Below are 16,693 nucleotides of genomic sequence, written 5' to 3'. Positions count from 1 at the left end.
AAACCTGCATCATAGTCTGTTTGCAGAAAGGACAGTGCACTGGATTTGGGCTTTAGGCAGGTTGCTAGGAGACAGGATTTAGAAGAGAGAAAAGCACAACCAAACTTAGTGGTTTAGGTCTCCGAAAGATGGACTATACTACCAGCCAATCAGAGCACCAAGTTACTTCTCCATCAGCCAATTAGAATGCTAGAATTCCAGCCAATCATGACATTACCCTGAGGTCTCTGGCACCTTAAGTACGGATTGGAGGCTGAACCTCTGAGCGAAGGGGAACCATGGAAAAAATCCCTACAGTGGGCTTGGGCACCTGGAAGGTGAGGAGGCTCGTCGGTGAGGGTCGGGCTAAGGGTCCCGGAGCCTGAAGAATACTTGCTCCAGAAGAGTTAGGGTCGCGGGACTTCTTTTGCCTAGGGTGATTCCTTCCCGACCCGGGCTCTGATTTAAGGTTTTGACTCTAGACCGATTATAGGAGAGATCGAACTCTCCTCCTGTGATCCTAAAACACCTGCTCTCTGCGAGATTGAAACGCTGTTAGGCTAACTTTAAATCAAGCAACGTGATTTTATCCTAGCCTTGTGTGAGCTAATCACAGACCCCTAGTCGCCGAAAAATCATTTGTGCCAAGTGGTACTTATCTTTGCACAGCAAAACCGAGAGTGTATGAAATGGCCACAAGGGAGCGTGCTAAAATACACCAAATAAAATACACCTTGCATGCTAAAATACACCATATAAAATACACCCGGCATGCTAAAATACACCAAATAAAATACACCTTGCATGCTAAAATACACCAAATAGAAATAATTAATTGCACCGATGTAAGTGTAATGTCTACTTCTGGAGTTCATTCAGTGACAGTAGAGATATTTGCTAGTAGTTACACTGCTTGCTCAGTAGATTTTGTATGCAGAGCAAAAGAATATGAAGTTGAATAGGTAAGGAGTTAGGCCTACCTGACTCTGGGACACATGATCAATATATATATATATATATATACACACATACATATATATATACACATATACATATATATGTATATATATATAATCATATATAGTGTATACACATGGTATATATGTATATATATGTATATACATATATATGTATATATATATATACACATGTATGTATAAGTAAATTTAAAAATTCTGTTCAGAGGCGGATTTTCAAATAAATGTTGCTCCAAAATTTTTTTGTGAAAAGCGTGGGTTTTTTTTTTTTTTTTTTTTTTTTTTTTTTTTTTTTTTTTGGCAATTTGGTGATTTGAATGTTCTTGCGTACCACATAGTGAAAGCTGAGATGGAAGAAATGTCAATAAAATAACAAATAAATAAAAATGGGGGGAAATCACCCTCCCAACACATTGAAAGCATTTAATTCTATCTCCTGAAGACACGCATATGACTTTCACAATATGAGGGAGGCAATGGCAAAACCATAGCAAATGTGACATTGACTGGTGATCTAAAGTAATGCAGCTTTGATATAATAACCAAGTCTACTTTAGGGCAAAGCAAGGAAGAGATCAAATTCAAGGCTAGCTTGGGCTATACTTTTCATATTGAATGGGAATGACTATGTGTCTCTTTAAGTGTTTCCTGTGTATGCCATCAGGTGGTGGATGACCCCTTGTGTGTGAATAGGTACTTGTTTTATGCTTACAGTGGACTCACGCATCCCTGAGTGTTAGATGTCAGGCTGCTTCTTCATGCCCCAGCTGTAATCATTCAGGAAGTACAGCACACAGCTCAGGCCTCCTCAAGAGCTGAAAAACACCCTTTCCCCTGAGTGAGTAAAGAAGCCAGGACAGAACACTAATCCCATTCTGACTCTGACGCTCCATTCCCTACCCTTCGGTTTGGCTGACGTCCGTCCATGCTACTTTAATGATTTGAGTATTTATGCATTGCTTGGCTACACTCTCCCAGGGGACAAGGGAGAAACAGCGTCGGGTTCCCCTGAGGGTAGAAAAATTTCCTTGTGTCTGGTTCTATTACAGGCCTCTCCAGGAGAAGTGACTGATGCGGTTAAGGTGGCGATCAACATGGGCTACCGGCACTTTGATTGCGCTTACTTGTACCACAACGAGAGCGAGGTTGGACTGGGAATCAACGAGAAAATCAGAGAGGGCGTGGTGACGAGAGACGAGCTGTATGTCGTCAGTAAGGTACAGCTTCTCGGCCTTGGCGCTCACAGCTATGGGCAGAGCTGGAATCATCTAGCCTAGAGGATTTCTTCGGTTTCCTCATGGGAACTGGTACTTTTGGTTTGCAGTTGACTCTAGCTTCCTGAACATGTGAGGTTACATGATGGATATGCGGAGACACCAATCAAGAGTACATTCGTGAATGCAAATCTTGGTTGAGTGATGACACCTTTGTGTCTGTAGTGAACAGAATAAAGTCCAAGGTGGTGAACTCTGCCTACACAGACAGGCCAACTTAACTTGGAATCACCTGCTAGGGATGGTTAAAGGGCATATTCCAAACTCCACACAAAGAAATTAACACTTCAGTGATAGCTTTACAAGCAGAAAGCAAGTCAGTCATGCAGTATGCATGAACACAGTGGGTGCGGGAGTCTCTGGGAAGCAGAGGGAGGCTGGAGGAATGGCCAAGGGTCAAGGCACCAAAGTCCTGGCATGTAAGGTGCTGGCACTTTTCCTTGAAAGGTTGGGGGTTGTGAATAAAAACTATTTCTAAGTCAGGCGGTTTCTTTTACACGTGGATGAGGTGTACGCAAAGAACATGGTGGCATCTGACAGGAGTACACACTTAATAACTGTCACTGACAGCACAGTGACAGGCGAGGGGCAGGCTGCCTGGTGAGGGAGGGAGGGAGGGAGGAGGAAGTGGGTGTGGCAGAGAGGAAGGGAAGCAGCCCTGCGGGAAGGACAGTCAAACTAAGACTTAAAGCTATTTCTTTCCAAGGGTGGCCTTTAATCCTAGAACTCAGTCAGGGAGCAGAGGCAGGAGGGTCTCTGTGAGTTCAAGACCAGCTTGTTCTATATAGCCAGGTCCAGGATAGCCAGAGCTACATAGAGATCCCCTATCCTTCCCCACAAAAAAAAAAAAAAAAACAAAAAAAACAAAAAAAAAAAAACCAAAAAAAAAAACCCCAAAAAACGTTGATCCAGGTGGTTAATAGCGGACAGTAGTCTGGTGTTTGAGTTCTAGCTATCACTTAGGAGTGACTTAGTCCTCCTTAGAACCTGAGGGTCTGGTTCCTCATCTCAGCATGTTACAAATGAGGATTTGAATTTGATGAACTCATGAAGCGTGCCAGCTTTGTCATCCTTAATGCCACATTGCAGGGGTGTTTCTATTGTAGACTGCGCTTCTGTCTTTGTGATCTTCTTTTATTGCCAATCATTGAGTAAGCTAGAACAGAGAGGGGGCAGGTGGGGAGGGCTTGGGGCACGCTTGCTAAAGAGGGAGATTTTCTTCTGAATCTTCAGGCGGAGGGATGAGGAACCAGGGAATTTCTGCAGAGTCACAGTGCATGCCCCTTCCAAGTGGGTGATAGTCAGCAGTGAAAGTGTGCTGGTCGTTGTGGGGATTTGGAAGAATCACTGAAATATAATTAAAATTCAGGAAGTTATGTATTTATTCACAACGGGAAATTCTTATTATTAGTATGATGTGTTTATATCTAATTTGGGTTTCTCCCCCTCCTCTCTCTCTCTCGTCCTATCCCTTTCTCTCTCTCTCTGTGTATGTGTGCATGTATGATATGCGTGTGATGCCTGTTCACATGTACATGCCTGTGTTGCCTGCATTCATGTGAGGAAGCCAGAGGAGGGTACCAGTGAGCCCCTCTAACACGCTCCCCACCCAGTTCCCTTGGGACAAGGTCTTGTTGATCCATAGCTACCAAGAGAGAGACTGTCAACCCAAATGATGGCCAGATTAGAAAGGCAAGCTTTTTCATAATTCTTTTACATGGGTTGTCGTAAAGACTGGGTTCAAGAGATCAGCATTAGCTATGGGGAAGACGTGGGTTTTTACAGCTCAGGAGGTGGGAGTTTCCAAACGGGGGATTTGGCGGGCAAATAGGTGTGTTTAAAGAAGCCAGACATAACAACCTCCCAAACAAAGGACATGGTTGCAATGTGGTCATAGCAGCCTCCTGAAGCAAACGCACTACTGCCGTTTCCTGAAGCAGACAGTGCAGAACCATTTGTTGTTAAGGTTACAAGTGGAGCACAGCCTAATCCTTGAGAAACAGATGTAATCATAAACAGAAATGAACCTAGTTTGTTTTTATTGCAAGATGGCTTTCCAGCCCAAGATGAAGACCAGCTGGTTTATCAGTCTCTCACTGAACCTTCAGGTAGCCTGGTAGCCAGCAAGCCCAAGCACTCATACTGTCCCTGTGTCCCCTCCTCAGTTCTAAGTCACAGAAAATATATCTTTTTAACCAGGGTGCTGAGGATTAGAGCTCTGGTCCTCATTTTTATTAATATACTGTAGCTGCTGTTCCTTTTCATGTCTTGATCTACTAACCTATTAATTTTCATTTATTCTTGCTTGGATGGAGCCTCCAGGTTAGCTTCTATGACCATTAGTAAAAATGTAGCAAGGGGAATAATGAGGTAAAAACAATTATGTATTTTTCTGTTTATTGTTCTGGGGGGAAATATCTGCATAAACATAAGATGGTAAATACAGCACAGTCCAACACACCTAGCTTAGCCTGAATAGTTATATAATATGTGCAGTAAAAAGAAGCTTGAACTGTCTGTGAGTTGAAACAATGATCTCCTCCACATAGGATTCTTTCCCTGGATTTCCCTTTCTTGCTGTCAGTGGATCCAAATCACCCCGCATCCCTCCCTATGCTGGGCCTGACTGAGTAGGGAAGGCTCCCTGCTATGGAAACCCCAATCACTCATCCTTCAGAAGCAGCTGTGTTGTTGTCAGGTGCAGGTTTGTGGGACAGACCAATGGGTGTCTGATGTGTTAGTCTTAGACTGTGGCCCTGGAATAATAGTCTCGCCTCTCTTCTGCAGCTGTGGTGTACCAGCCACAAGAAGTCTTTGGTGAAGCCAGCATGCACCAATACCCTGGCGGCCTTAAACTTGGATTACCTGGACCTCTACCTCATACACTGGCCCATGGGTTTCAAGGTACCGTTACGTTTGTAGCTTGATTCCTGCAAAGACCTAGACAAATAATCAGCATGGGCGAGGTCTTGGAAGCCACACATTTTCCATGTTTTGTTATAGGAAATGTACCTATAAAACATCCTTGAAATTTGGAATGATCTGGAATTATTAAATGTATATTTTCTGATACTTGTCCTGTGACCTATTAGCAATGTATAATTAGCCAAAAAAGAGGTGTCAATCCTTGTCACTTCTTAGGAAAGTGACTAGGTCTTTACCTAGCAGGATGGCTTTCTCTACCCTCTATCCCCTAAATTTGTGTTCTTGCTGGGTTATCATTCAACTTGATAGGAAGTCTTAGAAAGAAGAGCAAAGAGCTTAATAACATTGTTGGGATAAAGTTGATCATATTAAGAAATGAAAGAAGCCTGTTGTTCCCTGTTTTGAAAATTCCGAATCAGGCAAGGATTCAAGCTTGAACTGAATTGTCGTGAGATTTTGCTGGCGTTACCCTTCCTTTGTTCTTGGTCTTAAGGTGACCACTGAGGCCTGCAGGAAGGCAGCGATACAACCAGGCCAGTAGGACGTCGTGACAGGGTCAAGGCTAAGATGCAAATTCCCTGGCTCAGACTGGACATCTCCAATGTCTCCCTATGTAGTCTTGTGATGCAGGATGCCACAAACCACAATAAGCTCCTTTTCTTCTGGTTCTCACAGCCTGGGGAAAAAGATATCCCTTTGGACCGCAGTGGCAAGGTCATACCCAGTCACACCAGCTTCCTGGACACTTGGGAGGTAAGTGGATCCATGCCAATGGGACACTTCACCCCTGATCACAGGCACCCAAATGAAAGCTGTGTAAGACTTGGAGCTTCAGTATTAACATACCCCAGTGACTGCTTCAAATATGTGGTTTGCAGTACATGGTGGTTATATATTGATGGTCAGTGGGGGGAGACCTATAGTGTTCCCAGCAGCTGTGGTAATGACTAACATTGTAGTCCTGACCTAGTTTCTGGGAGTTCCCTTTTAATTGTTATAAAACAGAATGTTGACAATATTTTGGAGCTCAAATTGGGAAGATGGTAAAAGGAAAAGGTTAGAGGGAAGATGACCAAGTATTGAGCCCGTGTCCAGGATTCAGAAGAAAAATGCTGAATACTCAGTGAAGTGAGCAAGAAAAATCAGGAAGGCGGGGGCTTGAAAGTAGGAGCAGGGCATTTCAGGACACTGAGCTCTAGCACCCTTGCTGTCCACTTTCAGGAATAGAACGCCAGCATATTTGTACAAGGTCAACTATAAGCCAGCAAAGCTTAGAGAAGTTTGCACTGAGAAGATGTAACATGGAACCATTCCTGCGAGAATGATGGGTAAAACTCTAGGAACGTTCCAGTGCCTTAGAAAGACAAGAGGGACTGAACAGACAGGGAGAAGTCTCTGGGCTGAGCAATGATACCTCTCTTCCTGTAAAGCTGTGATACATACATGGGAACTAGTCAGAGGGCTCCAGCCCTTGCTATCACCCTGGGCTTCTGCTCCTCAAAGATCTAGAGTTTAAACCTGAGGCTCTGGATGGCGCGTTACTGGGTGATTATTGCAGGATCTTGATTCACCACTTGCTGTCCTCATGATCACTGGACACTTATGTCTGCCTCCACACTGCCCTGAAGCAGAGGCTCGAGGGCTCCTTGTCAGAGGTCAGCCCAGGTCAGATTGCTTTGCCCTCCAGGAACTTACACATTTCTTAAGATGTGCGATGTGAGAGTGGGAAGTGAGAGCCCCAACCCATTACTAAGCTCAAGATGAAGATCTAGGAGCCCAGAAAAGTCAGCCAATGGAGACAGCCGTGGCGAGGAGCACTACACATGCATGTGTGCATGCGCGCATGTGCACACACACACACACACATACACACCTCCATGGACAACAGCAAACTGTATGCGAGCACAGGAGTACTTACAGACAAAATATGCTGACACTTGCTGATATCCAGCCCTGCCTAAGTACTTTGTGTGAATTATATCACAGAACTTTAAGATAGCCCTGATAGAGATAATATAGTCCATGTGGCTTTATAACTTCAAGTAAAATACTGAGACTCCACAGCAAGTCACAAACAGGCGTGGCTTATCTGGGAACTAGATGACTTTCATGCTCAGCACATTTCTTTCTCTTTCAGGCCATGGAGGATCTGGTGATCGAGGGTCTGGTGAAGAATATCGGGGTGTCCAACTTTAACCATGAACAGCTTGAGAGACTTTTGGAGAAGCCTGGATTGAGAATCAGGCCAATAACTAACCAGGTGAGTTGGTAGATGGTCAGACGTCTTCCTCAGGGTTGTTTTTTCCTCTGTGTGGAGGTGGATGAGACATGTCACATGCATTTACCTGTAGTAGCTGTTAGACTTGTAGTGAGGTAACAGGTGGAGATGACTGGCCTCATGGGCAAGTGTCTTTCTTTATATCCCATGTGGTTAGGTGATGCCAGGGATGGATAGGGTATGACACAGATCTCTAGTCTTGGCATGGTTTTGGAGGCAGATGACCAAGTGTGTTCAGAAGAGCAGGATCCTCCAAGACCCTTCACCCTCATTAGAGGAAAGAAGCAGCCCTTCCGTTTCACTCACCTAGTCCATGAGAATTCCCAACATAAGACTTGGAAGAGATAACAATGCCTTCACCCAAGAAGGCAGGGTGCAGAAATGAATCTTCCACTCCCATGCATCCTTCACATTCTGCTACAACACATACAGTACCCAAAACTTCACACAGTTTCTATGTTTGCTGGCCATAATCTGTCACCAAGTGCCTTAGTTTGGTTTTACTGCTATGAATAGATACTGTGACCAAGGTAACTCTTATAAGGTCAACATTTAATTGGGTCTGGCTTCAGAGGATCAGAGGTTCAGAGGTTCAGTCCATAATCATCAAGGCAGGAACATGGCAGCATCCAGGCAGGCATGGTGCAGGAGGAACTGAGACTTCTACATCTTCATCTAAAGGCTGCTAGTGGAAGACTGATTCCAGGCAGCTAGGATGAGGGTATCATAACCCACACTCACAGTGACACACCTACTCCACCAGGGCCTCCCCTTCTAATCCTGCCACTCCGTGGCGTATACAAACCATCACACCAAGATTCAAGTATAATGAGAAACTTGTCCGAATTTGGTTTTAGGTGTATCCCAAAACTGAGCACAGCCTAGGCTTCTGAAGTTCTTTCAATAAATATTTGTTAAGTGGAGAGAATTAGAGAATTTCAAGTGCAAGTGAGATCAACAAACCTTCAAACAAGACGTCCCTGGAAGTTGATCTTGCTGGCAAAGGCACCGCTCATAATTCTCTCCAGTTTTCTCTAACTGAGCATCAAGCAAAAGTCTGATTACAATCTGGAATTGTGCATGAGAAAATGGAGAAGGCAGAAATGTTGCTTTCAAGGCTTGTGCTTGAAACTTAAATCCTGGTGACAAAAGACAGCCAATGCACAAACTAAATGTGCAAGGTGTTGGGGAATGTAAATATTGCAGTGGAGACTTGAAGGCCATGGGAGGAGGGGCTGAATTCAGACTGCTGAGGCTTTTTCCTGTGATGAAGAAAGGCACTCTGAGCAGGTGATGTTGGAATGTCTGCCTAACAGACGGATCTGAGAGTCTGAGGACTCAGAGCCACTTATACCATTTAGCATCATGGAAATGGCAGAGACCAACTTACTTGTTTGTAGGTAGAGACACCTAGGGCTTAAGAAGAGCCTTTGTACATAGTTATTAATGGTGAGGATGTCAAACAAGTTTTCTCTTCAGTGCTTTCCTAGAATGCTACTTGTTTGAAATATTTTGGTACACTGTGGTTCTGTTTGTAGATTGAATGCCACCCATATCTTAATCAAAAGAACCTGATTGATTTTTGCCATAGAAGAAATGTGTCTGTGACTGCTTACCGTCCCCTCGGTGGCTCAAGGTAAGGACATGTCAGAGACTGTGCTAACCTGGATGCTAACAGACATTTGAGTGTTGGAGGAGCTTCACTAAGAAGGTATAGAGGGTTAGAAAAGGGCTAAGGGCTACTCACACCTCTGAGGCTTCAGGGCGATTGTTGGGAACTATTTCTCAATCTGGAGAGGTATTTTAATCATGTTTCCCTGTGAGGGTAACAAGCTTTGACTAGACAGACCCAGCCTGAAGTGAACCCTTTGCTGATCTGCCTGGTAGTTCATCAGTCAACTACTACCATGTAACTTCAAGTTGACACATCATGAAACTCAGGGTCTTTAGATACTGCTAAAGTGGCATATCTTCTTTCCCTGAACCTGACTTTTGTACCATTCTTCTATTGAGCCACCTAAGCCAGAACTATGTAAACCATTGATTTCCCATACCCTGACTCCAATCCAACACAAAGATCAATAACATATTGTGGTAGCAGAACCCAGCATCTGTCCTTTGGTCTGCGTTGCCATCCTCTCTACCTTAATGGAGTGCAGCTCCTTTAAGGTTCTCAGCCCCATAAGTCCCATCGGATACACCTGTTCCTGTGTGTTGCCCAGCTGCTAGCTGCAGAGATCTCCTTGCACATGAGTATGTCGATTTCCCACCTGAGCCTGCGTGGTGGAGCTAAGCCAGCTCAGCTCCACTCCCCTCTGGTCACCCTTTCCCCATCCCTGCAAATCTTCAGCACATCAATCACATGATACCACTCCTGATTACTCAGATAGAATATCCTTTCTAGTCTCAGCAACCATATATACTTTTTTACTAAAACTCTTGTTGTTTTCTTCTTCTTGAGCCTGCCTACTCTTGTTTGTGATGTCATTTTCAGGTCTGCACAGTGCCCTGCATGATGTACTTGGTACACTACTCATGTCTTTCTCTACCTAATACACTAGGGAGCTTTGCCCCGTTTGTCACTGAAGTTACTTAAAATACAAAAATCACATTATCTCAGTCCGTTCTGAGCCTCAGTTTCAGGAAACCATTAGGAAGCCAGGGAAGGCTAGACTTGCTTCAATTTTTTTGCCTCTGTGTATTCTGTGGGAAATAGAGTATGCATGGTTGACCATGATAGCAGCTGAGGAGCTCCTAGAAGTCTGGGGTAGATTTTACAGCTGAGCCTTGGGGTAGAAGGGTCTCTACTAGATTAAGTGAGGGGTATATGGCAAGATAATACCTGCTTGGTCTGGTTCTTTCTTGACACATTGAGTACTGTGACTAGGTCCATATTTGAAATCTGTTAGCTGCTTAAAAAGAGATGCTTTGCTGGGTTCAATCCCTAGCTTTGTGTGAACAGATATGGTAGTGCACACCAGTAAATGAAGCATTTTGGAGAGGAGGCAGAAAGATCAGAAGTTCAAAGTCATTCTCAGGCTACATAGCAAGCTCAAACCCAGACATGATGCCCTGTCTAAAATAAAATAATACTGTTAACTTTAGTCACTAGGACCCTTGCCTCCATAGATTTTTGATGGATACTACCTATCATAGTCTAAAAATCTCTTGTACTGAAAGTTGTTACTATAAGAGAATAGTTAATCTTACCCAGGTCAACTGATAACCAACCACCAATAATCTCAGGAGAGACAGAGGCACTGGGACTGAGTTTGAAGCCACCAAGGACTACTAAGTGAGTTATTTCAAAAACATCAAAAATAATAAGTAATTGAAATAAATTAAAATCTTGTAAAGTTTTCGTTTTAAAGAAAAGTAATTTTTTCAGCACATGTGTGCCTTTACCTCCTGACATGGTGCACTCTGCTCTGTCTGTCTAGAGATGGTGTTCACTTGATGGATGATGTAGTCATTCGGAAGATTGCTAAGAAGCATGTAAAGTCTCCTGCTCAGGTATGTGGAAAGGATTGTCATGTGCTAGGATCACACTTCTCCATGACCTTTCCCCCACAGTCCTGAACCTAAATGTGTTCATTTACCAGAACTTTCCAATTTGGAGCCATAATTAGTTGGTTCCACATTCACATCCAGTTAAGCCATATCTACTGCCTTCCTCAAATGTCAGCAGTTAAGATACACTCCAGTGCTACTTCCTCAGCCCCAACAACTGCATGGATGACCAGTGATTAAAGTCAACCTTGTCCAAATGCTCTGGTCGTCTGGGGAATTGGACACATGCTGAGGGATTCTGGTGAATGGGGTGGGTGAGTCCTCTGGCCTTGGGCTGATGGCCTTCCTTACAGATAGATTGACAAAGCATGCTAGTTTGATCCCTAAAGGACTTTGCGATGAAAGACACTTTTTAGCTCTTACCATACAGTAAAACTGAAATATTGTACTGCCTTAACTTTGAGTCCAATTGTTTTATTGCTGCATGAAACTTTCTTTCTTACAGATTTTGATCCGATTTCAGATTCAAAGGAACTTGATAGTGATTCCCAAATCTGTCACCCCAAGTCGGATTAGAGAGAATATCCAGGTAGGCATTTCTTGATTAGAAAGATTCAGATCCTGACTTAGTGAGGCCTGCCTAACTTCCCTAACGAAGATACAACCTTTATGGCCTTCACCTGGCAGAGTTGTATTCCTCTGTAAACTGTGCTGCTGGTCAGCCTTTCACGTAGAGTCCAGACAGGACCTTACTATTCCATGTCCCCTCCCCACCAACTCTTCTAGGAGTGGATGTCACTGTGCCACACTGACCCTCTACAGAAGCTAGATATGCCCAGTGTGTGCTTGGGAAGAAGGAATACAGGGTTGGTGAACATCTAGGCACTCTGGACCGTATGGGGCATGCCCACTGATTTCTTGAGGACAGTAGCCCTGGATGTTATGTTCCTCACTTTTGCCTAGTGACATTTAAAAGTTAGTGAATGCACTGGACATCTTACTCAGCTAGAACATGTACAAAATATGAAGACAGTCTTTTAAAACTCAACCAAGAATCACAGAAATGGGACCTGATTCCAGGGACAGAGAATAGTGTCTGTGCATAAGAGGCTTGAGACAGTGTCAGTAAGATCTGGAAGAGCAGCGGGTTGTGTACAGGAGCTTAACCAGAAGAAAAATAACGAGAATAGACTGTGAGCTTGTCCTCTGAGCAAGGCCAGAGGCTTCCAATACAAGCTGTAGGTTTGTATTGTTTGTGACAGCTCAGAGTACTTGTTCAGTATGGCCACACCACAGTGACACCAGCCTTGATTTTAGTCTATTCTAGTGCTGTTTATTCTCCCCCTTGATCCAAATGACTCTGGGACTGAGGCTGGTTTGGCCCGTCTGAGGACTAGCATCTTCCTAGCTTCTACCACTTGGAGCATGACAAAGCTACTGGGTATTCTTTGGTTCTCTCTCCTTGGATATAGACCCTCAGCCCCTGTGGGTCATGGTGACTGTGAGATACTGTTGCTATTGGAGACATGTTCATAGTCCTCAACTGTGTCAAAGGAGCAAAGGACAGGAGAGTTAAGAATTTTACTTGAAGTTAAGTTCCTCAAAAAGTTCTTGTATGACTTGGATGCTGCTAGAGTCAGTACCAGCTACCTTTCTAGTTGATGGGTTGGGAGGAATAATGGTTTTTCTTTTTAAGGGGAAGATATAGACCAGTAGAAGAACCACTTTGGGTTTTTTTGTTTGTTTGTTTGTTTGTTTTTTTAACTCTACCCCTGTGTTCCAACAACCCCATAAGATAAAAACAAACAAACAAACAAACAAACAAAAACAATATATAGCTCATCTTTCCAAGGTTTCTTGAGGCTAAACCAGTGTCAGTCAAGGGATGAAAATCATGCATTTTGGGAAGTTCGCTTATGCTTTAGGGGAAATCCTAGGTGTCTAATGAAGAACTTTTTTCATGGAGTTTACTATGAAACTACCTATGATCACCTACCCAATTTTGCTTCTAGGTATTTGATTTTGAATTAACTGAAAAAGATATGGAAGAACTCCTGAGCCTAGACAAGAACCTCCGCTTGGCCACATTCCCCACGTAAGTCCGGCTCCTTCACTTCCTTTAAAGAGGAAGCACTTGTAGGAGGGCTGGTTCCTGAATGGTTATTTACTCTTATAGTTTAATCTTAATTAAATGGTACTGTGACTCTTTCCTGCCTAAGGCAGGGCCAGTGAATAAAAACAGTGACATTTGTATACTAGAGAGGCACAACTCTTCCACATAAAATGTTTTCTTTAAAAATGCCTGCTCTTTTGTTTCTCTCTTTAATTTGTGATTCTATTTTCCAGAACTGAAAATCACAAGGACTACCCTTTCCACATAGAGTTCTGAAGCCAGCTACACTCTCTGTCATTTCTGCTCAGTGGAAACAAACAGACCATCAAGCTCAGCAGCACTGATCCACCTCTGCAGAGGCTGTGTGGTCCCTGTGTGGCCGCAGCACCAGACACAGACACAGCCAAGAATGACAACAGAGTCGGGACAAGGAAAATCCTGCTAGAACAGGACCAGTTAAGAGAAAAATAAAGATCTAGCGATGATAAAGGGAAGTACCATGGGGCCATGGCTGCTTCCAAGTTCTTAGGGCTAGCCAAGCACAAAGAATAATGTAATTTATGTCAGTCAGTCCTAGTCTTTATGGCTTCCATATTCAGAAGTGAGATTCGGATTGCTCACGAATTAAAATTACCTTCACATTCTAAGAAAACCAGCTTGACAGAAGTGTTTGAATAACATGTTAGATTTGAGAAGGTAGTACAGTTAATATCCATGTTGGCTTCAGTAACCCCCAGCCTGAGGCCAGCTAGGTACTCTGCCCTCCCAGTATTATGTAGATGATTTTAAAGCAAAATCTTCCTGCACTTAAGAGAAGAAAAGGTTATCAAGCTGAGGGCCCAGCTGAGACAAAATGTTTTTTTTTATTTTTCTTACTTAAAAACTTTTGGCTTTTGGCATGGGTTGGTGAGGACTGTATGTGCATCTTCACATATGTATGCAGTTGAACATGTGTATGCATGCCTGTGGAGGCTCACTTCTAAAAAGAAGAAGGGATCTCTTTGGGTCCCAGGAAGAGATTGGCTGTAGAAACTCATTTGCTTCTGATGCAAGAACCTCATGTGAAACTTGTCAGGGCAGTGTGAGTGGGACAGGAGTTGGATGTCCCCATAGGCGATCTACAAAGGCCACTGAAAATCTATCACCTGCATTTCATTGAGCAGACCCTGACTCCTCCTCACCCCCACTACAGTGAACGTTTATTGTTTCCAAATTCATAACTCCTTATCATTAATTAATTTTGTGGCCATACGAAATTTAGTTAGCTCTTAAACTTTGAATTTTTCTTAAAAATGGAATCATACACCTAAAGCAGTGGATGTAATCATTAGCAAGTAAAAGCCTCTGTGGGTTGATGTGAGTATACCTAGAAGTTACATATTGTTGAATCTCCGAGGATCTTATCTAACATATCTAATGACATATCTAACCATAATATTTTGCATAGCTCTGGTTACTTACACAGAAAACACTGCCAATTTGGAAAGTTTTTCCTAATCATAATTCACATTGTGTGAATCATTACTTCCTACTCTACTGCCGTGCAAATGAGGATGGAATTCCACAAGATGGATGGTCCAGAACTTCTTCTTGTCTGTATTATGAGAATATAAAGTATCACCGTTCTTCCCTAGCCAGCTGTTGGTTGGATTAAAGAAAATGTGGGAGCCCCAGGCCTCCATGTAAAGACACTGACAATCTCTTGAGAACATACTTCCAAACTAACTGTATTTTAGCAAGCATACATAAATATTAAAATCAAGCCACATCCATGTCTACCCCATGAAGATCTAAATACCCCCTTCTTTGCTAAGGAAGCTTGTGGTGTCTCATACCAAAGGCTTGTCATCCTCTTGCCTTCCAAACCACAGGGAACCTAAAATTTGATGGCAATATAGAAACAATGCCTTTCAACTTGATTTCCAAAAGCAAATTTGTAAGTCTCTCCTTTCTTTCATGAGAGCAGAGATGGGGGCCATTTTGCTTTGTGGGGTCAGTCTTCAGAACATACTTCAAAAGGCTAAGTGGACGGTATCCATCTTCAAAGCATCCTCAGACTTCCCAGAAATCTCTGGCACCCAGCCCTGACCTCAGGTCAGCTGCCAGCAAATGAACTTGTGACAGCCCCATGAAGGCAGGGGCATGACTGTGTCTGTCTGGTCCCCAGCCCTCATCCTGGCAACCCCAAGCAGGAGGCTGGCATAAAGTTGGTGTTCAACAGTGTTTTGCTGGGTTGATGTACAATGGCCTCTACCAAGGAAGGAGAGAGAGTACAGTAGGGGTGTCCCAAGCTTTGGAGCTAGACAGGCTTGGCCCTTAACCTTCCAGTCACCTTAGCCTCAGACTGTGCTGTTCCTCTTACCTAACAATGTCACCACAGCACCTCAGACAGCTCTTAGGAATGTCAGCTAGAAATAGAATACAGAGTCTTTAGTCAACAAAGGCAGAAACTTCTGCTGTGTTGTCAGTTCACGAACATGTATTTAACACTCAACTATTCGCAAGATGCTGCTCAAGCCCAGTGGGCACCCCAAGTCATAATGGCTTCAGTTAATTTTTGTGACAATCCTCTGAAGTTGGATCTATTTAACACCCTCCTCTGAAGCTTCAGACTTTGAAATACAAGAGAACCAGGGCAACTTGCCTGAAGCCTGAGACCAACCCTCAAATGGGGACTGATTGTAGAAAGGAACTTCTTCCTCACTTGAACAGAACAAAGTGGTGTCTGCCAGGCTGCCTGGCAAATCACTGAGGGAGCTGACTAGAGACTCTGGTTGGTGTCCTGCCACTGAACGGGAATTTCTCTCACTAGTAAAACTGCATTTTGTCCAAGGCTTCAGAATTCTACATATAGATTCATGAGCTATAAGTTCTCTTAGTTTTAACTTGGGTCAACTTGACACAACCTACAATCACCTGGAATTTATCTCTCAATGATTTCATATAAATGAATTTACATACACACACACACACACACACACACACACACACACACACACATACACCCTTCAGGTTGGCCTGTGGGAGACTGTCTTTACTGTTAATTGATGTAGGATGAAATAGCCCATTGTGTTATCATTCCCTAGGCAGGGATCCTGAATACTACATAGAGGAGAAAGCTAGCTGAAAACACACAAGCAAGCAATCAAAGATTCATGTGAAGTGGAAACTTAAGGATTCTTTGGAAATCCAGTTGGGTGGTGTTTTGCTAGGACAAACACATGAAGAAACGTTTAACTGAAGCGAACACAGAAAAAAAGACTAAGGCAGACTCATGAAGGAATATTTAGCTGAAGCAGATACAGATCAAAGTGTGCCAAGGAGAAATTCTAGGCACACATGAGAGACCCATAAGTGTTCCAGAACTAGCTCTCTAAGCAAGCCTAGCTCAGCCTCTGTCACTGTCCATCAAGTCCTATTCATACCCTGCAAATATCACGTGTCCTCCTCATGTCTTGCCTCAGTATGTACATCTGTCTCAGCTGAGAAACACTTAAATAAATGTTCATTATCCTTACTTACTTCCCTAGAAATTCAAATCAAAACTACTTTGAGATCCCATCTTATACCTATCAGAATGGCTAAGATAAAAAACTCAAGTGACAACTCACACTGACAAGGATGTGTGACACTGACA

At 43.3% G+C, this 16,693-nt stretch overlaps 1 protein-coding gene across 2 annotated transcripts; it reads left to right on the top strand.

The window, feature by feature from the left end:
• The first annotated feature begins 224 nt into the window (after positions 1 to 224).
• Positions 225 to 15,507, top strand: Akr1e2 (aldo-keto reductase family 1 member E2). Of its 2 annotated transcripts, none has more exons than XM_052157406.1 (10): positions 225 to 317; positions 2,006 to 2,173; positions 5,018 to 5,134; positions 5,831 to 5,908; positions 7,293 to 7,415; positions 8,972 to 9,069; positions 10,874 to 10,946; positions 11,467 to 11,532; positions 12,956 to 13,038; positions 13,290 to 15,507. In XM_052157406.1, exons 1-10 carry the CDS (start codon positions 279 to 281, stop codon positions 13,330 to 13,332), a joined length of 888 nt encoding a protein of 295 aa, XP_052013366.1. In that variant the 5' UTR covers positions 225 to 278; the 3' UTR covers positions 13,333 to 15,507. The 2 variants fall into 2 exon arrangements, with proteins under 2 accessions (XP_052013366.1, XP_052013365.1); XM_052157405.1 differs by having other exon boundaries at positions 11,449 to 11,532; positions 13,290 to 15,506.
• Positions 15,508 to 16,693: the final 1,186 nt, after the last annotated feature.

The sequence above is a fragment of the Apodemus sylvaticus genome, chromosome 14 (assembly GCF_947179515.1).
Source record: "Apodemus sylvaticus chromosome 14, mApoSyl1.1, whole genome shotgun sequence".
Classification (NCBI taxonomy): domain Eukaryota; kingdom Metazoa; phylum Chordata; class Mammalia; order Rodentia; family Muridae; genus Apodemus; species Apodemus sylvaticus.
Note: the sequence above shows the minus strand (reverse complement) of the source record. Positions and strands in the feature narration are given on the sequence as shown.